General features: G+C 46.2%; 1 protein-coding gene across 17 annotated transcripts in view; it reads right to left on the reverse strand.

The window, feature by feature from the left end:
- slit2 (slit homolog 2 (Drosophila)) overlaps positions 1-27,870 on the reverse strand; it is a 537,548-nt gene that overhangs the window by 76,100 nt on the left and 433,578 nt on the right. For 9 of the 17 annotated variants that reach the window (XM_038791516.1, XM_038791512.1, XM_038791513.1 and 6 more), the window contains 7 exons: positions 18,198-18,266; positions 16,551-16,622; positions 16,296-16,367; positions 13,166-13,237; positions 10,918-11,081; positions 9,204-9,328; positions 1,006-1,103 (listed from right to left, as the gene is read on the reverse strand). In XM_038791516.1, the coding sequence (XP_038647444.1) occupies positions 1,006-1,103; positions 9,204-9,328; positions 10,918-11,081; positions 13,166-13,237; positions 16,296-16,367; positions 16,551-16,622; positions 18,198-18,266 (672 nt within the window). Of the gene's footprint in view, positions 1-1,005; positions 1,104-9,203; positions 9,329-10,578; positions 10,612-10,917; positions 11,082-13,165; positions 13,238-16,295; positions 16,368-16,550; positions 16,623-18,197; positions 18,267-27,870 lie in introns of all 17 variants that reach the window. The other 8 variants (XM_038791503.1, XM_038791499.1, XM_038791506.1 and 5 more) reach the window with 1 other exon arrangement.

Below are 27,870 nucleotides of genomic sequence, written 5' to 3' on the forward strand. Positions count from 1 at the left end.
TGTACGTTCCCTTGGCCGCAGAGAATTACTTTTCACTGTACTTCGATACATGTGACAATAAATCAAATCAATCAATCAATCAGCTGGCAGGAAGTGAAGTCAGTGAAGCAAGTTCTGAAGCATTTTGCAACTCACACCTGCTGGAGTGGCACAGTGTCCTGCTATAATTCAATGGAAAATACACCCAAGTACATACCATCTATTCTATAATTGTTAATTGGTTAATAACTAAAAAATTCTTCCCAGCCTTGTTTTTAATAATCAATGAAAATGAATCAGTAGTGGTGTAACAGAAGTCTGAATCTTCAATTGATCAATGGCACACACGCACAGTTTGCTAATGACACTTCCAAAAATGCTGGAATAAAATGATTTTGAATTAGCTCTTCCGTATCCAATTTATTTTATTTGCCGAAAAGTCTGGAATTTTATTTTTCTAATTAGACCAAAGCTTTAGGCCATTTAAAAACAATGATGGAGCGGAGGTGATTATCAGGTTAGAGCTCTGGTTTGAAAAAGACTCTTTAATTTTCTGTTTCACCGCACTATTATCTCATCAGTCCGCTGTTTTATTTCACATCTCTTTTGCAAATTAATCAGATGAAGCTCACTTTTATGGTTTTAAGTTGTTCCTTAGTGAGGCGATAAAATATCCATTTGCTCATCTCTTTTGGCAGTATTTCAATTCTACCTGCATAGCATTTCTCAATTGTTTTGCTTCTTCAGCAATTTCAAGATTTTTATTTATATACATCCATTTGTTATTATTATAAGATCAAAGCTTGCAGCACTGCTGAGATGCAAAACAAAGCTTGCTATTTCTTTTTTAGCTTTACACAAATATTTTATTATTGTTTAAAGTTTGCATTTCCCTCAGAGAGTCACTAATTCCTCAGTTGAGGTAAGTTAGAGTCTGTTGTACAATGGTGATTAGAGAATGCTGAATTTTTATAACATGCTCATCAGAATTTGTGATAAAATAACCATAAATCAAAATATACAAACCAGAAACCATCCTTTTCTCCTTCTTTAAGGTGGCAGGTTCCACTATTTTGGCATGGGCTATTAACACAGGCATGAATGGGAACATCACAGTCTTGTCCCTGTGGAGTAACAGAATACAGAGCAATTAATTACACTGGCTGGGATCTTCAGTGTCTGCCCACTAGAAGCAGGATTCGCAATGGTCTAATCCCGCATTGTCCGAAATCAGGATTTGCGCCAGGTGGCAAACCAGTTGCGTGTCTCTGTGCCCACCTCACTGGCTATAGCAGGTCTGTGAGATGAAGGCAAATGTTATCCCTTTAAAGTGGTGGAAACCTTTTGAATGGTTTTCACACAGTCAGTTTCATTTCTCTTTAAAGTATAGAAGTTTGTGTGTATGACTAGAAGGCTGAAAGCTTTGAACTTATTTGTTTACATTCAATTTCACACTCCATTGCCTGTTGAAAGATTCTTGATTGACAGGGTGAGGCAATGTCAAAGAAGAGAATCAGATTGTTTATCTTAACAACTCAGCAGGGATCCAGTAACTCAGGAGAGCAGGTGTTTTCTTAATGACAGCTTTTTTTATGGGTCTGCCTCTTTGTTCTCAAATGCTTCTAGTCATATTGCAGATTTCCCTGCACTGTTCCAACCTGCCATTTCCAACCTGTTCCAGGTGCAATGCCAGGGGTGGGTTCTCATGGGAGCCACTTGGGGGAGGGGCATTTATGTTTGCTGGGTGGGGGTGGGGCAGTGTGGACAGTTATGGGGCTACTTGCAGGCACGGAGGGTAGCAGACAGGGGGGAGGGGCCTGGACACCAAAGATACTTCCATGGTGGTGGTGGGGGAAGTGCGGAGTGGGGGGGGGGGGGGCGGAAGAGATCCCAATGACCGACGACTATGGCGATTGCCCCGTGGTGGGGAGGTGGGGGAGGGTGCCCCCGATTCCTCTGTGGTGTGGGCTGGGGGTTATTCAGTTTCAGTACTGATCGGGGCACCTTTTAAAGATGGCTTCTCCAATCTCTGTGGAACCGGGTGCCGGCTCTATCAGTTCCTGCATTGCCAGAGTGACAGCATAAACCCTGCCCACTCATTTTTTCTGCAGAGAAAAATGGTCTGTGCAGCTGGAGAGTTGCATGCCGGTTTTCAGTCTGAGCCTGACACTCTGACAGAATATGGTAAGATTCCACCTTATAAAGCTGTGGAGCAACAGTCCAATAGCTACTACAGGAATGGAGACAAGGTTCTAACTTAAACAGTCATTCCATCACTAGATATGACAGCACAGGAACAACAGTTCAACATAAACAGTCATTAGAGGAATGGGTGTGACTGGGAACAGCAACCTAATTCAGTTGTGCCACCAGATTTCTAAGTGAATACAGGGTAGCTGCCTTACCTGCTGCACTGATGACTTCAAAAAATGTTTCATTGCAAATAAAATTAAAACTAATTACACTTCCATCTCGTAAGATGATAGAGTTAATCACCATGACACAATCTATGTTAAGTCGTCCTGTTTACTATGCTGCCTCCTGTGTCATGTTATGATGTGTAGTGAAACTGGAGTATCCTCTCCAGGGCGTAAATCTGAGCAAACGTTTTAGAGATCCTGGCTGCCCAAATGTTAGATTCCCCTTCAGGAACTCCTCGCTGAGTTCAAAAGAATTCAAAGCATTATGTTTGCCACTTGCTTTTTTTTTTGCAGGAGTGGCCAGAAAGTGGCACATTTAGCTAGCCTTTGGGCTCCACTCCAGATTTTTGGCCAAGCTTACTCACTTAGCATTGAACTCTCTTGAGGCATGCACAAGGCAGTTCAGCTATTCGCCTAGAATGGGGAGTTTGTTTCATAAAAACCGGGGCATGTCCACAGACCGGTGGGCCTGTACACTGCTTGAGACTGAACAATAAGACTTCATACTTATCAAAAGATTATTTAAGTGGGTGGTCTGTTTTGACATCTGAAGAGCATATTCACTTTGCTTGATTGACATCTTTAAATTGTTATAATAAATGATAATTTTTTGATCTCTTTTGTCAATGTCCAAAGTATATTCTATAAGATTAGTAAGTGTGAAGTGTTTGAAGTTCTGTTATGGCCCACTGACTGACACTTTTGCAGCATTGTATAAACAGTAGTTTTTTCCCCCCCCAAAATGGTTTGTGAGAGGGTGTTTTTTTCTGAGCAGTTCTACAGATACCATTGTTACTAGATGGCTAATTTGTTTGGTACATAGTGTATACTGTAGCCACCTGGGGTGACCACTGCCCAACACAAAATGGAAGATTGCAAGGAATGCAGGGAAAATGGACATGTTGCCAAAGCAAGCAGCTTGCAAAGCGCTTGTGTATTCTGGCTACTGCAGAAACCAGACAGCACTGTGAATGAAAACAAGTTAGCATACTAATGAGGCGATACCGGGCGATCCCCAGGTGCAATGGAAACAAGTTAACACAAATCGATACATTAAATGGAAGGCCAGACTTTTCGGCGCCGAAAGAAGTCCAAAACAATAAGTCCCAAGAACCGCCCAGGGATCGAGGAACTGCCCCGTTATTGGGGAATTCAAATCAATCGATTGGGAAGAGACCCAATCGATTGCGAGTGAATAGAGGGTCCGCCCAGACCCTGAGAGAGGTATAAGACAGAGACCGCGACCCCAGCTCTCTCTCTCTCTGCCAGCCTCTCCTTGACCAGCCAGCCCTCCCTGCAGAACACCGTTGCAGCAGAAGAACCGTGAGGAGTAGAGGCCTGGACAGTAGCCACCAACACGTAAGTGTCATACAACGCAAGCTATGAGAGTAGACACTCCTGACCCCCTTTAGACCATAACTACTGGAAGCCTGCAGACCCAGGACAAAGCTAGAGGCCGTTGTTCCCTGATCCGGCAGTCCCCTTATCCAGATAAGTATTTGGCCTATTAGTGGTAGGATTAGCCTAGTTTTATAGTTTTATATGCATGATTAGTAGATTACTGTAACATAATAAATGTGTCTTGTTTGAACTTACTAACTGGTGTATGGATTTATTGCTTTGAACTTGAACTTGAAACTTGTGGCAGTATCTTAACGATACCTGGCGACTCTAGAGCTAAGGAACGAAACAGAGCCAAATTGAGTGTTAAGCACACTCACCCAGAACGAGCAACAATACTGTGTGAATGGGCATGAAAAGACCACAAGTTGGCATGGGGCCATGAGGTTGGGTGGAGAGGGCATGAATTGGTATGGAGAGTGGGTGGAGGAGTGAGGGCTAAAGGGTCTAACTCAAGCTCCTTGACTTGGTAGTGGCCCTAATTTACTGTAACAGGACATCTAATGGTGTCTGCTATGAGGTGGACTTGCCCTTGCATGTATGGATTTGAAACTGTTTGTTTGGCAAGTTGCTGATAACGCGGCAGAGTTTGGGCGGCATGTACGGTAGCACAGTGGTTCGCACTGTGGCTTTACAGTGCCAGGGACCGGGGTTCGATTCCCGGCTTGGGTCACTGTCTGTGCGGAGTCTGCACATCCTCCCCGTGTCTGCGTGGTTTCCTCCAGCTGCTCCGGTTCCCTCCCACAAGTCCCAAAAGACGTGCTGGTTAGGTGAATTGGACATTCTGAATTCTCCCTCAATGTACCCGAACAGGTGCCAGAGTGTGGCGGCTAAGGGATTTTCACAGTAACTTCATTGCAGTTAATGTAAGCCTACTTGTGACACTAATAAAGATTATTATTATATTCCAAGATGTCGGAGCAGTGTTGGCGAAGTGGCATGCAGCTTTTAATAAGGCGAAGTCAGTGCTATTCAGGAGTGGAGTTAGGTTTTGAGTGGTGTATCCAGCGAGGCCGAGAGTGAATTTTCAGTCGAAAGTTCACTTTTACAACACGTCGAAGGAGGTGGAGGCTTTTGTTAAGGAGCATGGAGTTGGGCTTGATTGAATGGATTCATAGGCACTTTAATGGGAACGGTTGATTAGGGAGGGGTTGTAGTTTGTATCTGTTGTATGTTTGGGATTGAAGGGGCTACAGTAGTTGGAGGATTGTGGTCAGGGAAACAGAATGGGGAGTATAGTGCCCCCTGGGGGAGTTTAAGTATTGTAAGGGTCTTGGGGGTTTGGTTACTCAGCCGCAGCTGGTAAAGGCTCGCAGGTACAGTTTTTCTTTGTTCTTTTAGCCTACACCCTCTTTGGGGGTTACTTTTGCTAGCTGCAAAGTTTCAGTCACTCTTTGGTTTTAAAATTACCGTCAACAGTCACTCTTCCGTTTTAAAATTACCGTTAAATGTCACACTTCGATTTTAAAATTACCATCAATTGCCACTTTTCTGTTATAAAATTACCATCAATTGCCACTCTTCTGTTTAAAAATTACCATCAACAATCACTCTTTCGTTTTTAAATTACCATCAACTGGGGAAGCATGGTGGCACAGTGGTTAGCACTGCTGACTCATGGAGGCGAGGACCCGGGTTCGATCCCAGCCCCGGGTCACTGTCCAAGTGGAGTTTGCACATTCTCCCCATGTCTACATGGGTCTCACCCCACAGCCCAAAGATGTGCAGGTTAGGTGGATTGGCTACGCTAAGTTGCCCCTTAATTGGGAAAAAAGAATTGGGTACTCAGAATTTATTTAAAAAAAATAAAATTACCATCAACTGTCACTCTTCCATTTTTTAAATTACCATAATCTATCGCTCTTCAGTTTTAACATTACTATCAACTGTCTAATGATGCACTTTCACAGACTTCATTAAAAACACAAAACGATTTATTAATATGAAGAATTGTTCAGCAGCCACGTAGCTGCACCTTCGGCCCCTACGTGTCTCTTGTCTAAGAGAAGACTAACTTTGGGATGATCAGCCATTCTGAGTCCCAATTGGTCACCTAAGCCACCTGACCCTTATTCTGCTGTGTTGAAGGGACAATCACCATAAATCACCTCAAACTGTCACTGTTCTGTTTTAAAATTACTGTCAACTGTCACTCGAGCAATATATTATTTCATATTCGATCAGGAGGATAGACAGCTGTAAGTTGCGCACGATTTGTCAGGTCAATCTAGCAGGCTTACTTGACCTGGCAGAACAAATGAGATACAAGGGGATGGTACCATCTGTGTGACAATGTTGAACAGTAATTAACTGATGTTCAGAGCTATCTTCTTGATGATGCACACTGATGCTTTCTTCAAAAACAAGCTGCTGTACAACACGAATGGCAGACAGCCAATTTTGTTCCCCTGTCACCCAGGATATGACTGAAAATGATATCCTTGTGAGTAAATTAGATTGCAAATACATGGGCACTAAATTCCAGGGATGAAATTCTAGGTTTCAGCCAGGACCACATCCAGTGGAGACCTGCAGAATTCCTGCCGGAATTTACACGATTGGTGCAAGATTGAGTGTGTGGGCCAAGTGGATGCAAGCACCACTTTGGGCCTATCTCTGGAAGCTGCTTGCCCTTGAAAGCCAGAAAGCCCAATGCCTGCTCAGGATAATGGGAAGTACCAAGCTTCCAACCAGATTTGTATCTTATTGGCCCTCTGCAGCAATTTTTGGTTTAGATTTTCATTCCTTCGGGTGTCTAGTTGTATTTTCTGCTCGGCTTGGGCCCCAGCAGTGCGTCAGAATGGGCTGGATTCTCTGATTTAGAGTCCATGGGCGGGATCCCATGACCCCCCGCCGGGCTGGAGAATCGCCAGGGGATGGCGTGAATCCTGCCCCACGGCTCCAATGCTGGCTGCCGAATTCTCCAGCGCCGGTTTTCGGGCGGGGCCGTCGGCAGCGCCCCCCCCCCCCACCCCCCCCCCCCCCCCCCCCGGCAATTCCCCGAGCCCCAATGGGCCGAGTGGTTGCCCGTTTTCGGCCAATCCTGCCGGTGTGGATTAGACATTGTCCATACCAGCGGGACCTGGCTTGGAGGGCGGTTAGCGGGGTCCTCTGGGGGGGCATGGGGGATCCGGCCCTGGGATGCCCCGCGGTGGCCTGGCCCGTGATCGGGGCAACCAATCTGCAGAACGGCCTATGCCGTGGGGGCACTCTTTCCCTCTGCTCCGGCCTCTGTAAGGCTCCGCGATGGCTGGCGCTGAGAAGAAACCCCCTGCGCATGCGCAGGAAACACGGCAGCGGTTCTACTCATGCGCCAGAACACGCTGGCGGTCCTGCACAAGCGCAAATGCGCGGCAGCCGGTGGAGGCCCTTCGGCGCTGGTGGCGCGGCACCAACCCCTCCAGCCCTGGCCTAGCCCCCAGAGGTTGCAGAGGATTCCGCAACTTCTGGGCATCCCAACACTGGAGTGCTTCACACCGCTCTTTGGCGCCAGTACTGTCCGCCCCGCCAGTTCCGGGAAAATCCCAGCCTATGTCCCCTCGCCGGCATGAAAACGGGCAGGAAAACTGGCGCTAAATGGCCACTGATTCCCCGTTTTGCTGGGGACTAGCAGGAAGTAAGTGTAGACCACCTGGTTTTAGCTGCCGATACGGCCTGGAGAATTGCCGGGTCGTGCATGTGCACGGTGGCAGCCTGCAGTGGCCTCACCGTGCTTCATGGCAGACGAAGCCCGTGAACCTGGCCCACGATATAGTCCCCTTCTTCGGCCAGCTCGACGCACTCTGGAACGCCCCACCACAGTGCCCACAGCCCTGAATAATGTTCCCCCTCCCCATGGATTGGCCCTCCCCCAACTGTGGCAGCACTGGACTGAGTCCGCAGCCGCCATGTTGAGTTTCCGATGGGTAAGACCATGAGAGACCCACACCCTTGGGAACTCGGCCGGTCGGGGGTGGAGCATCCGGGGGCAGGTCTCAGGCAATGGCCTGGATATGTGGATATGTGGCACGCTTTGGAGGGGGCGGAGCATCACAAAAGCGGTGTCACCCCCGATTCTGTCAGGAATTCAGATCCTGAGGCCGTCCATCGATACGTGACGTGGCGTACTCTCTGAGTACACGGCTTTGGAGGGCGCAGAGCATCGCAAAAGTGGCGCCTTCCTCAATTTGGTCGGGAACTCTGACTCTGATTCTCCGGCCGATCGCCGAACGCGACTTCGGCGTCGGCGACCGGAGAATCCAGCCCAACATCTTTGCTTTACTGCAAAATCATGTGGCTGATTCTGTGATCAACCTCTCTCAGCAAAGAGTGCTGGTAGGGAAATGTGGGTTTGCAGCTTGTGATTTTCCAAACATGAAATTTAATTCCCACTGGAGGAACAAAGAATCATGATCCGTGTCTTTAATATTTTGTAAGCCATGGTTAACATGAATTTATGTAGTTACCTCTAATTTAAATCACATATTCCCAGGATGAACGGCAAGTATAAAATTAACAAGCCTGCAATGAGACTTTTGATCACAAGGAATTATTTGTCCCTATTGAGTTGTAGATGCTCCTTGATTTTAAAGTAGAAACAGCTGGATAAATATCTGGCAAAGAATAGGATTGAAGGTTATCAAAGGATAAATCCTCGATGGAATTACATTTTTGCAGTCCTCGTGACTCAAGGAATATCATCTGTCGAATCAGGAATGAATAATGTAACATCTATAATGTTGAACCAACATGTGGATCTTTTGCTCGACTATCTTCAGGGAGATGTTTAATGAGTTTTTCCTTCTTGAAACCTACAAGAGATTAAGCAGGCTGGAGGAGTGATGCAACAGATCAAACAGTGTGTGGTATGTTAGGAAAAGTGAACTTGATGGAATAAATGCTTTTCTCCCCTCACTAAAATGACAAATGTTTGTGAAGTCGCTGCTTGGTCGAGGATATGCATCCACATAGGTAACAATTCAGAAACATAAATATTCGTCATTCATCATCCGTTAGTATTTATTTATTTTTTTATAAATTTAGATTACCCAATTATTTTTTCCAATTAAGGGGCAATTTAGCGTGGCCAATCCACCTACTCTGCACATTTTTGGGTTGTGGGGGCGAAACCCACGCAGACACGGGGAGAATGTGCAAACTCCACACGGACAGTGACCCAGAGCCGGGATCGAACCTGGGACCTCAGCGCCGTGAGGCGGTTGTGCTAACCACTAGGACACCGTGCTGCCCTATCCGTTAGTATTTATGCAGCACACAAGATGACGAGTAAACAAATTGTGAGCCTGAATCTGTTGTACATCCAGCATTAAATGTTTGCAAGTTAAATCTCACAAGGAACACAGTGGTGACTTATGATATAACAGACCTGGAATTGTTATTATTCTAGGCAAGATCTGAACATACCTTGAATCCATAAGGACAGGTGCATCTATAGAAATCCACTGGGTCATTGTTGCAGGTGCCATCATTTTTACATGGGTTAGAAAGACAAGGATTACACTTGGCTAGAATGTTGATGTCAATGGGACCTTGAAAAGTAAAATACCTGTGTCAGTCAAGCAATACCTGAAAGCTTAACAACAAAATGTGAGGACTTTACATTCATTTGTCTTCTTTACAGCGCCTTTGCAAAACAATTACTGCAATATCACAAACATTATGCCAAAACTCATAATCCCAAATGATCTGAAATCCCTGAATGGCTAATAATTAATATTGGACAGAAATAAATAACTGCAATTAATGACTGAACTTCAGACTTCCATAGAGTTCAATGATCAGCAATGGTACAAGATGATCAGGGCTCCAATTCTAAACTAAGTAAACAACAATTAACCTCATTTGATAGTATTTTAATAAAATCCTTTTTATTTAAGTTTGCAGAAAACATTTTTGCTTAAACTTCAAAGATGCATATTAACATATCAGCATTGACAAAGATACATCGTCACACACCACAGTGAGATATTCGCTTGGAGAGAATAATACACCAAGGGCACGATTTACCAGCCTCACCACGTCCGAATCAGGCTGGAGACTGACCATCCAGGGGCCTCTGATCGCCACACAAGTGCCATTCTGTTTGGTCCCCGTTTGCGGGGACCAGTGCTAAACGGCACTCAGCTGAGGTCTGCTCGGCGAGGCTGATAGATGCTGGGTGGCCATTCGATCTGGCAGTATCATAGCCAAGTGAGCTTTTAAGCTCTTTTGCCTATGCGAGTCTGGGTCCCACCCAGATCGAGACCTCTCGCAAGATCTTGTTAGATCTCGCAAGGCTTACCAACCATTGGGAATTCCGGGAGAGGCCTCTCTCAGGATCTACTGGCTACGTCACATTCTGATTCCGGTAGGACGCAGCCAGTGAATCGCACCCTAAGTATGGGTGCGTATCGGTGTAGATCTCACCCAAAAAGCCAGAGAGAAACACCACGTCAAACTCGCCCAAAATTACAATGAGAAATATTTTGGTCAAATCGTGTCCTAAATGTGGAATATAATCTTTGTCAACAATAATATTTTTAAAAATACAATAAAGACAATTCAACATTTAAGGAAGACAAACATTTATTTCACACTCATCTTTCAATTTCAGCTCAAACTCATGCACTTCATATTTAAGGTCAGAAGTTGGACTGACAATGTATAAACGTATATTCATATCAAATGGACATTGATTATTAAGGAAACAAGTCTGTTTGAGAGATTAGGGTGTTTCTTGGGATCACATTTAAGGAAAGGCAGAAGGTCTGTGTTCACCGGGGTGGGTCAGCTCTCTTACCTGGCACCAGAAAACTGCAAGGCCCTGGAATCTCTAGTGGCAGGGCATAGGATGTCAAAGGTCACAATTGAAAAATTTAAAAATGTTAAATTGCATGCACTATAGAAAGTCAAATTGCCAATTAACAGTTACATAAAAGTTTCATCAGCAAGTTAAAACCAAATCTCATTATAAACCTAACCAGTCAACCACAACCCAACGGTTATTAGTCAATCATTATACAAAGGCCAATCTGATAGATAATCCACATTTGCAAATTCTGATTTAATCTCCACTCCAAAACAAATACATTTTTTGATGTACACTCAACTCCATAGTCAAACTCAATTGGGACATTACCTTGGCATTCAAATTTCTTTGAAGGCGTAGTGAGCAGTAGCTTATCGGTCATATCACCAGGTCCAGCACAGCGAGCTATGCCTGGCTCTTTATAGCCCGATTTTACCCAGTCTGATAGCCATTGCATGTTACAGTCACAGTACAGGGGATTTGCACCAAGGGCTCTGATAGACAAAACAAATTGATTAATTGCTTTTCTACGCACGGAATAGTGTTCCAAAGTTTGTGATTGTGAATGATGTCAAAAACTGAGAGCAACTTCTGAAGACTGAACCTGCAAAGTTAAACGCAGAAATATAAAAGTTGCTGTCAATGGTTTTGTTCTTTTCCAGAGGTGAACTGTTAATATCCCCACGGGAGATAATCAATTAGAAATGATTGACATTACAAGAATCTGCCCTTTTATGCTCCAAGTCTTTCAGTAAAACCTCAGAAAAGATTGACCCTAGTTGAATATGGCGCAACTGGGTTTTTAATGATGTAGTAAGTTCACAATTACTGCTAAACAGCCTCATTTTATAGTTGTTGAATGTCAAATTTCTCCATTATGACAAATTCCACATTGTTCAGTGGTTGTTAACTTCTGGTTAGCTCTCTGTAATAAAACTCTGCAGTGTGATTCGCTACTTAATAATATCATTGTCGCTAAACATCTGGAAATCCCTTTGACTTGAAAAGGAGAGTCTGCACCATGGAGATTACTATATCTTTGTGGTCAGCTTTTTTCACGGTCAGTGGCAAATGCCATTGCCTCGCCGCTGACTGCAACATCCAGTCCATTAAAAGATCAGAAAAATAAGTACAAATTGGGCGATATGTCCCATTTAACTCATCCTTCCATAGAAACCAGTGTCTCCTCAGCTCCTCCCCGTATCACTATATTCAAATGCCACTAAAAGATTTTCAGACTTTTGGCCTCAACCGCCTCCTTGGAACAACTGGCATTCACTGTCCATACTCTGGCGAAGTGGTTCCTTGCCTCAATCGTGAACATACCTTTTCATAATGTGTGCTGATATTCCTTGTCCAATGGCAGTGCTATTTTCCTGAAGCTATGCCCCAGATTGGCATTTTATATTACAGTTACTCTCTTCAGTTATCGTCATAATGCCCCTCCACATTTGTCTCCTTTTAAAGCTGCAGATCCTCAGAGTTCTATACTTTAACAGGGTGTGACCCAATCAGTATACTGCACAGATTAAGCACGGCAGTCTCAGATGTCAAACAACCGATCTGACAACAATCGCCCAATTTTATGACTGCATGTTCACTCGAGAGCATTTCTTCTGCAGCTACCACAATATTAAGAGACACCCTGAAATGCATATTTTGTGACACATTTAAACGCCCTTTAACTCTTCTTTCTATGTGAGTTCATAACATGTAAGGGGTCAGATCAGATTTTGGGGGAGAGAGCAAATGAGCATCCTGTTTCAAACAGAACCAATTTTCTTTAGAGAACATAAAAACATAAGAAATAGGAGCAGGATTAGATCATACGGCCCCTCGAGCCAGCTCTGCTGTTCAATACAATCATGGTTGATCTTCTGCTGCAAATCCACTTTCTTGTCCACTCCCCATTTATTCTGATACCCGGAGCGCCCAAAGATCTGTCTGCTTCAGCCTTAAACATATTCAGTGATATATTTAATGTTTATCAATCCACAATTCTCAATGGTAGAGAATTCCAATGATCCATAACCCTTCGAGTGAAGCAATTCCTCATCTCAGTCCTAAATGATCAGCCCATTGTACTGAGAACTGTGCCTCTGTGTTCTAAATTCCCCAGCCAGGGGAAACAACCTCAAGTTTGAGGTCGTTGGGTTGAAATTCAAGCTGGGTGTAAAACAGGCTGCTGGTTCATTGTCACCTGCTTGATGCGGCCACCAAAGACCAATTTCACCTCTATATCATTCTGAATGAAGAAATAGCAAAAAACGGTTTCAGATCCTGAATCATTGCACCGCAAAGCTGTATGGTCCATTCAAATTAAATTCGTTATCGACAAGGGAATCAAATTCATTCCATGCAAAATATTATCTGGATAATTTGGTTCAGCAATATAGATCTTAATATTAAATTTTCAGTGCAAAAGGAAATAGCACATTAACTTGTAAAACTGCCAGAACCATTCATCTTCCCTGGTTGTTCCCTGCTTTGAGTTTCATCAACTGAAGGGAAATTCTATTTGCTTCAAGCTCAGAACGGGAAAAAAAAATAACTGGATCTTATTGAAGAATCGACTTACAAATGTGACAGCGATGAAAGGTCATTAAATGCTCCTTCAGGAATAGTGGAGATCTCATTTCCATGCAAAGACCTGGAAAATAGTTTATAATACACAATGAATGCAATCTACCAGAGACCTGCACAGATTCTATTCAGCTTCTCAAACAATAATGAGATGTGTTTCCATCTTAAGTTTGAGTTACATGGTTAGGGTGCTGCCAAACATTTAACAATTGGCATTCATATAGTTTGTGCCTGTACAATTTCTCCCATATTTACACTTCTTTTTTTAAAATTTAGAGTACCCAATTATTTTTTTTCTAATTAAGGGGCAACTTAGCATGGCCAATCCGCGTAACCTTGGGTTGTGCGGATGAAACTCATGCAGAGATAGGGAGAATGTGCAAACTCCACACGGACAGTGACCCAGGGCCGGGATTCGAACCTGGGTCCTCAGTGCCTCAGTCCCAGTGCTAACCACTGTGCCACATGCCGCCCTTACACTTCTAAATCTGCCGTTTTCAAATCAATCACAGGATCGTTCAGTTAATTTTAAACTAATTTGCAGTGTGGAAAACCCTCGGCAATGGCTGGAATTCAGGCCGGTATTTTCTGCCTGGGCTGCGGCATGTTCCTCCATGGTGGAAGTGGCGTGCCATGCAAATGTCCACTTAACTTTGGTGAGGCCAGAAGATCCCAGTGGCAGGAATAGCCTAAAAATCCCATCCTCTAGCTTTCCACCCAGCTCAATAGGCCCTGCATTGACTTGCACACCAAATCAAATTGCATGATTTGTAAAATTAGCATAGCATCCAATCTCAGCAGTTTCCAATGAACACGGGTTAAAATTGTCCCTGTGTGCTACTTTGTTGTGCTGGTAATTATGCCACTGGGAAAAGGCCACTGGGTTTGAAGTATAAACTCAGAAAGCCTGCATATGGGCAATGGTTTCCCATGCTACAAATTAGCAAACATGCCTCTGTAAAAGTGTCTTAACATCAATTAGCATTTCTTCTTGGCAACTCAACCACAACTGGAGAAAAATAAAATCTGCATTTCTGCATGAAGTTCTGACAGTGTGAGCAAATATTTGCAGCCCTGATTTGTCACCACACCTGCATGAGTGCAAATAAAAAGCAAACAGAATTTTTGTCAGATGTCAGCTGTGAGCAATCGGTATTCCTATAATTTGAGATTACTAAATCCACTGTCACCGAATTCAATTTTCAAATCTGTTGGCCTCACTGCAAAATACTGCAGACACAGGAAATCTGAAATAGAAACAGGAAATGCTGGAAAGACTCAACAGGTCTGACAGCATTTGCAGAGTGAGAAACAATATTGATGTGTCAAAACAATTAACTCTGTTTTTCTCTCTCCACAGATACTGCTAAATTGGCTGAGTATTTTCTGATTTTATTTCAAATCCACCATACTTATCAAGCACTGGAACTACATCTACTTTGCTCAGGCTTTTCCAGTACCTCCTGAATCTCTGTCCACTTATTTATTGGGGACAACCTAACTCGCCGGGTTGGAAATCCTCAGGATCAGGTGAAATATTATTTGCTGCAACACAATCTGTTTGTTTCTATGTATGCAAATCACCCCCTGTCCTCATAATTTGGGATTGGCCATGACCTCCTCAGGTAGGTGGCCTACAGTGGAATTTTACGCACAAGTCCATTTGAAATTCAGACAGAGATAGAGAATACTGCCCTTATATTGATTTTGTGCTGTGTTAGTGCCAATGGCTCCTAATGCATTTATCTCCTGTAGCCGTTGCATTTATCTCCTGTAGCCGAATTGCAGATTCACAGATATCAGGTTCAGCAATTCCCTCAGAGTTCATACAATCATAGAATTTACAGTGCAGAAGGAGGCCATTCAGCCAATCGAGTTTACCCTTGTAAAGCACACCCTACCCAAGCCCAGACTTCGACCTAACCTTTTGGACACTAAGGGACAATTTATCATGACCAATCCACCTAACCTGCACTTCTTTGTCAGTGGGAGGAAACCAAAGCACCCGGAGGAAACCCATGCATACAAGGGGAGAACGTGCAGACTCCACACAAACAGTGACCCGAGGCCGGAATTGAACCCGGGACCCTGGAGCTGTGAGGCAGCAGTGCTAACCACTGTGCCACCGTGCAGCCAAGCGTTGTCCCCACTCTGCTGCCATAAATGCTTGAATTGTAAAAATGTTTGCGCACATGAACAAAGTTACGGCAGCAGAGTTGGAATAACTCCAAGGACATTTCTGACTCCGGTCTTCTCAGCAATCTGTCATGGCATGTGGGGTGCGAATCTCCGCAAATACGGAGAATCGTAAAGGCTGCCGTGGGACAGGCCGTGACCCACGGCAGCCTCACGGCCATTTCCGGGGCCGATTCTCCCCCCCGGGCGGGGCTAGGAGCGCGGCCTTGATGACGGTCGTCAAGGCTGCATGTTAAGTGTCACGGCAGCTGATGCGGCCGATGACTTCAGCCGCGCATGCGCAGGTTGGACAACGCCAACCCGCGCATGCGCAATTGCCGTCTTTCTCCTCAGCCGCCCGGCAAGACGTGGCGGCTTGATCTTGCCGGGCGGCGGAGGGGAAAGAGTGCGTCTGTTTTGGACGCTGTCCCCTCCCGAGCACAGTCGTGGTGCTCCCATGCCAATAGGGCCTCTAGATGCCCCAAACAGGCATCTGGTGCCCGTTTCACGACGGCAGCGAGCAGGTGTGTTTGCTGCCGTGGTGAAACAGGCGTGAAGGGCCGGCCGCTCGGCCCATCGGCCTCGGAGAATCGCCGCTCGCCGTAAAAAACGGCGAGCAGCGATTCGTGGCGTGGGTCGGGCGTGGTGGGGGGGGGGGGAGAGAATAGCGGGAGGGCGTGAAAAATGTCGGGAGGCCCTCCCGCTATTCTCCCACCCGGCGTGGGGGGGCGGAAAATCGCGCCCGTGATGTTTGAGGAAAGGGTGGGTAGGCTGGTCACACTAGCATGGCGCAGGTCCAATAAAAAGACGACTAAAGTTATAGCATTGATTGGTAGAAGGGGCTGGGAAACTCTAAAACATTACTTAAGCTGACATAGATGCTGGTAAAGGTTAGCTGCAGCATTTAAAGTAATGGCAAAAGGAGCCATCTGATCTACTCGTGTACTTACAACAAACGTAGGGACTTCAAGCCATCGAATGTTCGAACTGGAATACATCTGAGCCGGTTATAACTAAGAATTCTATGAAAATAAAAATTAATGTTAGATGAAATATGGCAGCTTGTAAACATAAGCAAGCTGAGGGTAGTGTCAAATATTTCTCTATTTTGCAAATCTGCAATGGAGTTTAATATAGCCAGTTTAATCATTTTTCCTACAACGAACAGTAGTCCTAGTTTAGTGCCAAATAGAGATTATACTTACAAAGTCAGGAGCTCTGTCATATTGCTGAAGCTCTGGTTGTACAAAGTACTGATCCTGTTGTTACTTAAATCACTGGAAAACACAGTGGGTATAATCAGAACAGTTGGCAGAAAATGGCATCTATATGATTTACACGGACAGCAAGGGCCTATAAAGGGATGGTGAGCGCCTGCTGCATCGTACCTTCTGATACTACCGGATGTGAAAGCCTGAGGCCTACACTATGTCTAAGGCAGCTTGTGGTCAATCAGGGTTTGTAACTTGCAGCTTGGCATGCAAACTGCGCACGTGGTTCTTCAGTCACTTGTGCTAATTAGAAGATATTCCCACAGTGTAACCATATAACTTGAGTAAAGCTCCAGTCTTTGTGTGACTCTTCCTTCTGCAAATAACGCTGTGCTGTACAGCCATTTGCCGATCCAGAATTGTGGTTGCAGCAAACATAGATCTTGCTGCCAGCTTGGAGGCAAAGAACCTCCAATATATAAACAAACTTCCAAAGAACACAAATAAAAATGTGAGCTCTCACAAACCCAAAGTTTATTTATGAAAATACAGCTGGTCCCTCTTTAAACAAAGATTTCCAGGTGCCCCAGAATGGCTGCTTTTTTTTTTGAGAAATCTGACTGCACAGTGAGCAAATCACAGAATCACATCTGCGATGTTCCAATCTACTTATTATTCAGCGCTGCTTTAAAATGAATCTCTTACATGAATCGTGTTTAATTTCCCAGCGCTGATCACCAGTTTTGCTCTGGCACCCCCAGGCATGTTGGCTGAAAATCACTTGACCACCTGAATTTGCACTTCTCTAGATTTACATTATGAATGCTGTACACCACAGATTTATTCTGGGAGCTCATCTGATGGCGCAATGATTACTGAGCAACACAGATCAGGAATACCGTTCTGGCTCCCAAATGAAAGTGGCCACTAGAGGGTTGAGTGGACTTCTCCTCAGGGTTCCCAACTAGTGATTCAGCAGGAAAATGAGGCATTATACTGGGAACACCCCATCCTGCTTTGGAAGCAGAGTTGCAACTGCTCTAGGAACTGGACCAACTTACCATCTCGTACCCCAGATGGCCACAGAAATGATGGGGCAACACACAAGGAACCCAGAGCCACCAAGTCACTCACTCACAAGGGTCAACACTTGTGCTTTACATAATTTACCCTTCAGGATACTCAGCACTGCCTGGTACAGACTGTGCCCATGGTCTTTAAGGTCCTTAGCAATGAACATGTGCAGCATGTAGTCAACACTGATATCCATTTTCCAACAATGGTATTGGATTACACCACCACAAAAGTAAGTCTTTGATTCTGAGTTAAACAATCAGTTGTCAGTGACACGCCTCTTGTGTAGAATGAAGTCTGACAAACTGAACATTAAAATTAATCAGAGAACAAATTTCCGAAGGGAATTGATGGAAGGAATAGAAGAAAATGTTTAGTTATTGGTAGGGAATCTAGAACAAGGGGCAGAGCCAGAAGAGAAGATAGGAAGCAGGAAGATTGATTTTGCGAGCCAATTGCATCAAGGGATACAGAGCCAAGGTGGGTGGATAGATTTAGGATACCGATCAGCTATGACCCTGTTTTCAAGTATCAGTCACCTAGCAGCGCAATAAGGAAAGTACTTACATAAGTAATAAATGCTTGAAGGTGGTGAGTTCCTTGGGCACCATCACAAACTGATTTCCATCCAGATATCTGGAACACAGAACATGACATGAGATATGACATCGGGCTATCATGATTCATTAGTTTGTGTTCACCCTTTTAACTTTAAACTTTAAACCAAATAAATCAATTAACACAGTAAAAGCTTCCAATATTGACTAATTGAAGGGCCAAGACCTATAGTGCAGCAAAGCATGACAGGAGGAGAAAAGAGTAATGAGGTAAATCAAGATGCAGTGATTAGGTGACAGCAAGCTTGGTGGATGTCAGGAGACATGCAAACCTGATGGAGAGGTCCCACAGTTTTAATGTCCTGAAAAGGAATGAATTTTGGTTGGACTCAATGAGACCAATTTTCCTGTCCCCTCTACAGCGAGACTAGCTGCCAGATGCGAGTGGGGGGTGGGTGGGGGGTGGGTGCGGTGCGTGCGCAGGATGCCTTCTGGCCCATAGGTTCATGGGAGAACACTCAGAATTGACGTACTTTTCTGGGCTTGTCTTGGATTATTGGTTGTTTAATCAAATTGTTCAAATGGGAGGTGAGCATGAAGAATGGCAGGCATTAGCCTAATGCCAACTTTTGCTGGTACCCCTTATCCTTGCTCTTGTGCTTAGTAAATCAGAACAATATTAACCAATGTGTCAGGTAGAATTCCTATAGATTTCTTCAAACAAGTTCTACAGGCTTTTAGTAGAAATCTACACATTTACGATATGTCCTATAGTATCGAAAAGCAGCTAACACAAAAGTTTTAAAGCCCTGTTGTTTCCTCTCTTCCCAGCCCATTCCTTCCATCCACACACCTGCCTCTCTCCACCAACTGCATAGGAAGACTTTTATTTTGTTGTTTAAAGTTCTAATCACAGTTGCCCTTGGGTAAGCGTTAATTGTTAATGTTTCTGTTTAATAATCATTATTGGTGATTATGGAAGGCTGGTTTTAGCCTCTGTTGTGTTAAAAAATTAATACTGTGCCTTTGTGAAGCAGTAACGTGTTGTTTTAAATATTAAGTACAGCATGTAACTATTCTTAGGCAATCTATGTGTGGACTGGAGGGCGAGTAAGACTGAGATCTGCTACTGTTTGCTTTAAATATTAATCACTGTAGTTTTCCTTTGCAAATAATGATTCTAAAAGGCCCTGAAATTAATTCAAGCCTTTTGCTTTTTGAATATAAGATTGATCAAATAATAAAGGAACTTTCAATAAGAGAATCAAGGTAAATGTAGGTGGTTTTAATCAACAATAACTACTGTACTACTGATGACTCAGTGTGCCATAACAAGATAGAGGGAGGTTTGCTAATCATAATCATAATCATAAGGATTGACCATGCTAAATTGCCCTTAGTGTCCAAAAAGGTTAGGTGGGGTTATTGGGTTACGGGAATAGGTTAGAAGTGTGGGCTTAAACATGGTGCTCTTTCCAAGAGCTGGTGCAGACTCGATGGGCCGAATGGCCTCCTTCTGCACTGTAAATTCTATGATCTCCTTGGCGCAAACGCTAATTCCTGAACTAGATCTTCAGGTGTGATTCAAGCTTCTATATCAGGAAGGCCAGGGACTTGATTTAGAGAAATGCATCATGGGGGAGAATGTTAGTGTGGCACTAACAGGACGGAACTTCATTCGACTGGCTGAGGGGGAGAAAATTTGCACACCATAATTGTGTTCCCCAGCTGAGCAGACAAGATAGTAGGATTGTGGGCGGTATTCTCCGCTCCCGATAAAAATCGGGATGGCCGTCGTGAAATTGGCTGAGCTTCACGACGGCCTCGGGGCCTGATCCCCACATCTAATTCACCCCCACCCGGGGGGGGGGGGGGCTAGGAGCGGGCCCCCGTCGTTCCCAGCCGCGACCTTGTCGCGCCGGAAATGACGCAGAAACGGCGCTTTTCTGATGTCATCCGCGCATGCGTGGGTTGCTGGTTCCAACATCAGCGCGCAGACGGCACGAACCCGCGCATGCGCGGTGCCGTCTTTCTCCTCCGCCGCCCGACAAGACGTGGCGGCTTGATCTTTCCAGGCGGCAGAGGGGAAAGAGTGCGTCCGTTTTGGACGCTGGCCCGACGATCGGTGGGCACCGATCGCGGGCCTGTCCCCTCCCGAGCACAGTCACGGTGCTCCCGTCCAAATCGGGCCCCTAGATGCCCCAAACGGGCATCTGGCGCCCATTTCATGAATGCAGCAACCAGGCGTGGTTGCTGCCGTGGTGAAACAGGCGTGAAGGGCCAGCCGCTCGCCCCATTGGGCTCGGAGAATCACCGTTCGCCCTGAAAAACGCCGAGCGCCGATTTTTCCGAGCCCGGGGGGGGGAGGTGGGTGAGAATCGCTTGGGGGCGCCAGGGGGGCGTAAAAAATGTCGGGAGGCCCTCCCATGATTCTCCCACGCCACGTGGGGAGCGGAGAATTCCGCCCTGTATGTTAGAGATGGTGGTAATGGTGTGTTAGAAACTGTAGTGAGTGTGTTAGAGTCTGTGGTGGTGAGTTAGAGGCTGTTTTGATGGTGTGTTAGAGTCTGTTGTGATGTGTGTTGGAGACTGTAGTGATGGTTTGTTAAAGATAGTAGTATTGGTGTGTTGGTGATTGTGATGAGGGTGTGTTAGGAACTGAGGGAGGGTGTGTTAGGAACTGAGGTACAGTGTGATAGAAACTGTGAGGGTGTGCTAGATATTGTGTTGATGGCGTATTAGACTCTGGCGATGGTGTATTAGAAACTGTGGTGAGGCTTTGTTAGAGGCTGTATTGATGGTGTGTTCAAGACTGTGACGATAGTGTGTTTGAGATAATGGTGCTGGGGTGTTAGAGAACGTGGTGATGGTGTGTTCGAGACTTTGGTAACGGTGTGGTTAAGACTTTGGTGATTGTGCGTTAAAGGCTGTGATCATAGTGCGTTATAAACTGTGGTAATGGTGTATTAGAGACTGTGCTGATGGTGCATTAGAGACTGTGGTGATGGTGCATTAGAGACTGTGGTGATGGTGCATTAGAGGCTATGGTGATGGTGCATTAGAGACTGTGGTGATGGTATATTAGAGACTGTGGTGATGGTGCATTAGAGGTTATGGTGATGGTGCATTAGAGACTGTGGTGATGGTGTATTAGAGACTGTGGTGATGGTGTATTAGAGGCTATGGTGATGGTGCATTAGAGACTGTGGTGATGGTATATTAGAGACTGTGGTGATGGTGCATTAGAGGTTATGGTGTTGGTGCATTAGAGACTGTGGTGATGGTGTATTAGAGACTGTGGTGATGGTGTATTAGAGGCTATGGTGATGGTGCATTAGTGACTGTGGTGATGGTGCATTAGAGGCTATGGTGATGGTGCATTAGAGACTGTGGTGATGGTGCATTAGAGACTGTGCTGATGGTGTATCAGAGACTGTGGTGATGATATGTTAGAGACTGTGGTGATGGTGCATTAGAGACTGTATTGATGGTGTATTAGAGACTGTATTGATGGTGTATTAGAGACTGTGGTGATGATATGTTAGAGACTGTGGTGATGGTGTTTTAGAGGCTGTATTGATTTGTATTAAAGACTGTGCTGATGATGTATTAAAGACTGTGCTGATGATGTATTAGAGACTGTATTGATGGTATATTAGAGACTGTGCTGATGGTGTATTAGAGACTGTGGTGGTTCTGTGTTAGAGACTCTGGTGGTGGTGGGCGAGATCTACTGGCCGCGTCATGTCGGATGGAAGCTCGGATGGAAGTGCGGTGGGGCCGTTAGATGCTGGGTGAAGCCTCCTGCGGGTTTCCCAGCAGCCGGTATGCCTTGCGAGATCTACCCAGATCTCACGATGCGACAAGATCAGAACCCACCCGCAATGGGCATGACCCAGCAGCACTCGCTTCAGTAAGTCTTAAACCTAAGGCCTACTCACTCAGGGTATACTGACTTCACATCATCTAATGGTCTCCCCAGGGAGACCCCAGCTGGACACCGGTCAGTACTGCCCACACCAACATGGACCAGGTGGAAAGGCGCCCGGGGATGTCTCAAGCTATCGGAGGCCCGATGGTTAAGGACAGGGCAGGATGGCCCTATGGCTGTCCTGCTGGAATGTGGGTACCTTGGAACTGCCAGGTTGGCACCTTCACACTGCCATCCTGGCACTGCCAAGGTGCCCAGGTGGCACAGTCAAGGGTCAAGACTCGAGGGGGTCATATCCATGAAAGGAGAGTGGATACGGGATAAGGAGCATGGAGAGGGGGTATGAAGGTTAAGGGGTGCAGGTCTGGTAAGAAGGGGCCTCTGGGAGGTTGGGGAGATGATGGGGGGGGGCATCCTGTAAGGGGGGGTGGAGCATGTATGGGGATGTGGGGGCCAGGGACCACATAGAGGGATGTCCCCAATGGGAGGGTGTGGGGTAATGCCCATATGTGTGGGGAATGACATTGCCCATGGGTGGGGTGGACCCACAGGCTCACTTGGAGATCGGGGCACCCTTTCAAAATGGCGGCCCGATCTTTGAGGAACCGGTCTGGCATGCATGTTCACCTATCCAGTGATGAAAATAATTATGATGTGGAGATGCCGGCGTTGGACTGGGGTGAGCACAGTAAGAAGTCTTACAACACCAGGTTAAAGTCCAACAGGTTTGTTTCAAACACGAGCTTTCGGAGCACGGCTCCTTCTTCAGGTGAATGGAAAGGCTTGTTCCAGAAATGTTTATATAGACACAGTCAGAGATGCCCCGGAATGCGAGCACCTGCAGGCAATCAAATCATCAAAGATGCAGAGAGAGAGGTAACTCCAGGTTAAAGAGGTGTGAATTGTCCCAAGCCAGTTCAGTCGGTAGGCCTCTGCAAGTCCAGGCTTGTTGGTGGGGGCCGAATGTAATGCGACATGAATCCCAGATCCCGGTTGAGTCCGCATTCATGCGTGCGGAACTTAGCTATAAGTTTTTGCTCAGCAATTTTGCGTTGTCGCGTCTCCTGAAGGCCTCCTTGTAGAATGCTGACCCGGAGATCAGAGGCTGAATGTCCTTGACTGCTGAAGTGTTCCCCAACTGGAAGGGAACAGTCCTGCCTGTTGATAGTCGCACGATGCCCGTTTATTCGTTGTCGCAGTGTCTGCATGGTCTCGCCAATGTACCACGCTTCGGGACATCCTTTCCTGCAGCGTATGAGGTAGACTACATTGGTCGAGTCGCACGAGTATGCGCCGCGTACCTGGTGGGTGGTGTTTCCACGTGTAATGGTGGTGTCCATGTCGATGATCTGGCATGTCTTGCAGAGATTACCCTGGCAGGGTTTTGTGGTGTTGTGGTTGCTGTTCTGAAGGCTGGGTAATTTGCTGCAAACAATGGTTTGTTTGAGGTTGCGCGGTTGTTTGAAGGCCAGTAGTGGGGGTGTGGGGATGACCTTGGCAAGATGTCCATCCTCGCTGATGATGTGTTGGAGGCTGCGAAGAAGATGTCGTAGTTTCTCCGCCCCAGGAAAGTACTGGACGACGAAGGGTACTCTGTCAGTGGTGTCCCGTGTTTGTCTTCTGAGGAGGTCGGTGCTTTTTATTGCTGTGGCGCGGTGGAACTGTCGATCAATGAGTCGAGCGCCATATCCCGTTCGTACGAGGGCATCTTTCAGCATCTGTAGGTGTCTGTTGCGCTCCTCCTTGTCTGAGCAGATCCTGTGTATACGGAGGGCTTGTCCATAGGGGATGGCTTCTTTAATGTGTTTCGGGTGAAAGCTGGAGAAGTGGAGCATCGTGAGATTATCTGTGGGCTTGCGGTAAAGCGAGGTGCTGAGGTGACCGTCCTTGATGGAGACGAGTGTGTCCAAGAATGGAACTGAATTTGGAGAATAGTCCATGGTGAGTTTGATGGTGGGATGGAACTTATTGATGTCATCGTGTAGTCGTTTCAGTGATGTCTCGCCGTGGGTCCAAAGGAAAAAAATGTCATCGATGTATCTGGTGTATAGCATCGGTTGAAAGTCCTGTGTGGTGAGGAAGTCCTGTTCAAACTTGTGCATGAAGATGTTGGCATATTGAGGTGCAAATTTGGTCCCCATGGCTGTTCCGTGCGTCTGGATGAAGAATTTGTTGTCGAAGGTGAAGACGTTGTGGTCTAGAATGAAACGGATGAGTTGCAGAATTGCGTCTGGAGATTGGCAGTTGTCGGTGTTGAGGACTGAGGCTGTTGCAGCAATGCCGTCGTCATGGGGGATGCTGGTGTAGAGTGCCGAGACATCCATTGTGACGAGGAATGTTCCTGGTTCAACTGGTCCATGGGTGCTGAGTTTCTGTAGGAAGTCCGTCGTGTCGCGACAGAAGCTGGGTGTACCTTGTACGATGGGTTTCAAGATGCCCTCGATGTGGCCAGAGAGGTTCTCACACAGGGTCCCATTGCCTGAAACGATAGGACGGCCTGGTGTGTTGGCCTTGTGTATTTTCGGGAGGCAGTAGAGATCTCCAATGCGGGGATTACGTGGGATGAGAGCACGTAGGGTGTTCTGAAGGTCTGGATCTAAGGTCTTGATCAGTCTGCTGAGTTGGCGGATGTGTTCCTTGGTTGGATCTGCGGGTAACTGCCTGTAGTGTTCCTGGTTGTCGAGTTGTCGGTATACTTCTTTGCAGTAGTCTGTTCTGTTCAGTATGACGGTGGCCCCTCCTTTGTCTGCTGGTTTGATGACGATGTTGCGGTTGGTCTTGAGAGTGCGGATGGCGTTGCGTTGTGCTTGGGTGACGTTTGAGGCTGCCTTGTGATTGCGAATGATGAATCTGGCATTGACACGACTTCTGACGGCTTGAGCATACATGTCGAGTCTAGGGCAGCGGCCTTCCGGAGGGGTCCAATTTGACTCTTTCCTTTTCGGTTGCTGCACTGCAGATCTCGCGGTCTGCTGTTCCGGTTCATTGGTCGTGTCCCTGGGTTCGCTGTCGGCCTCTTGGGGTCTGTGGAAGAATTCCCGGAGCCTCATTCGCCTGATGAATTCCTCCGTATATGCCGCGAGACTGATGGGGTCCATTTTGGTGGTGGTGCAGAAATTGAGCCCTCTGCTGAGGACTTCGATTTCATCTGGTTGAAGGGTGTAGTCTGACAAGTTGACAATGGATTTCCCTGTATTGTTTTCGACTGTTGTACCGGGAGAAGCTTGATTGCTGCTGGTGGTGATGCCAAGTTTCTCAAGCTTCCTGTTCTTGGTGTGCATGTAGGTGGCATAGTATTGCTGTCTCATCTGTTTGGCGGTGTTCCGCAGCTGGTCTGCTGTGTCCTGAGCGCAAGTTGAGAATATGGCCTCTCTCTTGGTTTCCAGGTTGCGTCGACTGCTGTAGAGTTGGTGTACGGGGACCAAATTTGCACCTCAATATGCCAACATCTTCATGCACAAGTTTGAACAGGACTTCCTCACCACACAGGACTTTCAACCGATGCTATACACCAGATACATCGATGACATTTTTTTCCTTTGGACCCACGGCGAGACATCACTGAAACGACTACACGATGACATCAATAAGTTCCATCCCACCATCAAACTCACCATGGACTATTCTCCAAATTCAGTTCCATTCTTGGACACACTCGTCTCCATCAAGGACGGTCACCTCAGCACCTCGCTTTACCGCAAGCCCACAGATAATCTCACGATGCTCCACTTCTCCAGCTTTCACCCGAAACACAGTAAAGAAGCCATCCCCTATGGACAAGCCCTCCGTATACACAGGATCTGCTCAGACAAGGAGGAGCGCAACAGACACCTACAGATGCTGAAAGATGCCCTCGTACGAACGGGATATGGCGCTCGACTCATTGATCGACAGTTCCACCGCGCCACAGCAAAAAACCGCACCGACCTCCTCAGAAGACAAACACGGGACACCACTGACAGAGTACCCTTCGTCGTCCAGTACTTTCCTGGGGCGGAGAAACTACGACATCTTCTTCGCAGCCTCCAACACATCATCAGCGAGGATGGACATCTTGCCAAGGTCATCCCCACACCCCCACTACTGGCCTTCAAACAACCGCGCAACCTCAAACAAACCATTGTTTGCAGCAAATTACCCAGCCTTCAGAACAGCAACCACAACACCACAAAACCCTGCCAGGGTAATCTCTGCAAGACATGCCAGATCATCGACATGGACACCACCATTACACGTGGAAACACCACCCACCAGGTACGCGGCGCATACTCGTGCGACTCGACCAATGTAGTCTACCTCATACGCTGCAGGAAAGGATGTCCCGAAGCGTGGTACATTGGCGAGACCATGCAGACACTGCGACAACGAATAAACGGGCATCGTGCGACTATCAACAGGCAGGACTGTTCCCTTCCAGTTGGGGAACACTTCAGCAGTCAAGGACATTCAGCCTCTGATCTCCGGGTCAGCATTCTACAAGGAGGCCTTCAGGAGACGCGACAACGCAAAATTGCTGAGCAAAAACTTATAGCTAAGTTCCGCACGCATGAATGCGGACTCAACCGGGATCTGGGATTCATGTCGCATTACATTCGGCCCCCACCAACAAGCCTGGACTTGCAGAGGCCTACCGACTGAACTGGCTTGGGACAATTCACACCTCTTTAACCTGGAGTTACCTCTCTCTCTGCATCTTTGATGATTTGATTGCCTGCAGGTGCTCGCATTCCGGGGCATCTCTGACTGTGTCTATATAAACATTTCTGGAACAAGCCTTTCCATTCACCTGAAGAAGGAGCCGTGCTCCGAAAGCTCGTGTTTGAAACAAACCTGTTGGACTTTAACCTGGTGTTGTAAGACTTCTTACTGAAAATAATTATGTGGGCTTAACAGGAGAGAAACTCCCAGGCAGGGCCCAACTAAGTGACTAGGTGTGGTTAGATAGCGGTGGGAACTCACCGGCCCAGCAAAGCCTGCCACAAAAGACACTTAGAAACTTTTCCATCAGATCGCGCTGGTGTATTCGAGACTATTGTGATAGAAGATAGTAATGAGAGTGCATTGGAGCCTGTGGGGTGTGTTAGAGACTATGGTAATGTTGTGTTCGAAATTGTGGTGAGAGTGTGTTAAAGACTATGGTGATGGTTGTGTTAGGGACTGTGGTGATGGTGTATTAGGGACAGTGATGATGGTGTGTTAGAGAATATGGTGATGGTTGTGTTAGGGACTGTGGTGATGGTGTATTAGGGACAGTGATGATGGTGTGTTAGAGAATATGGTGATGGTTGTGTTAGGGACTGTGGTGATGGTGTATTTGAGGCAGGGGTGATGGTGTGTTAGAGAATATGGTGATGGTTGTGTTAGGGACTGTGGTGATGGTGTATTTGGGACAGTGATGATGGTGTGTTAGAGAATATGGTGATGGTTGTGTTAGGGACTGTGGTGATGGTGTATTAGGGACAGTGATGATGGTGTGTTAGAGAATATGGTGATGGTTGTGTTAGGGACTGTGGTGATGGTGTATTAGGGACAGTGATGATGGTGTGTTAGAGAATATGGTGATGGTTGTGTTAGGGACTGTGGTGGTGGTGTATTAGGGACAGTGATGATGGTGTGTTAGAGAATATGGTGATGGTTGTGTTAGGGACTGTGGTGATGGTGTATTAGGGACAGAGATGATGGTGTGTTAGAGAATATGGTGATGGTTGTGTTAGGGACAGTGGTGATGGTGTATTTGGGACAGAGATGATGG

The sequence above is a fragment of the Scyliorhinus canicula genome, chromosome 3 (assembly GCF_902713615.1).
Source record: "Scyliorhinus canicula chromosome 3, sScyCan1.1, whole genome shotgun sequence".
NCBI lineage: Eukaryota > Metazoa > Chordata > Chondrichthyes > Carcharhiniformes > Scyliorhinidae > Scyliorhinus > Scyliorhinus canicula.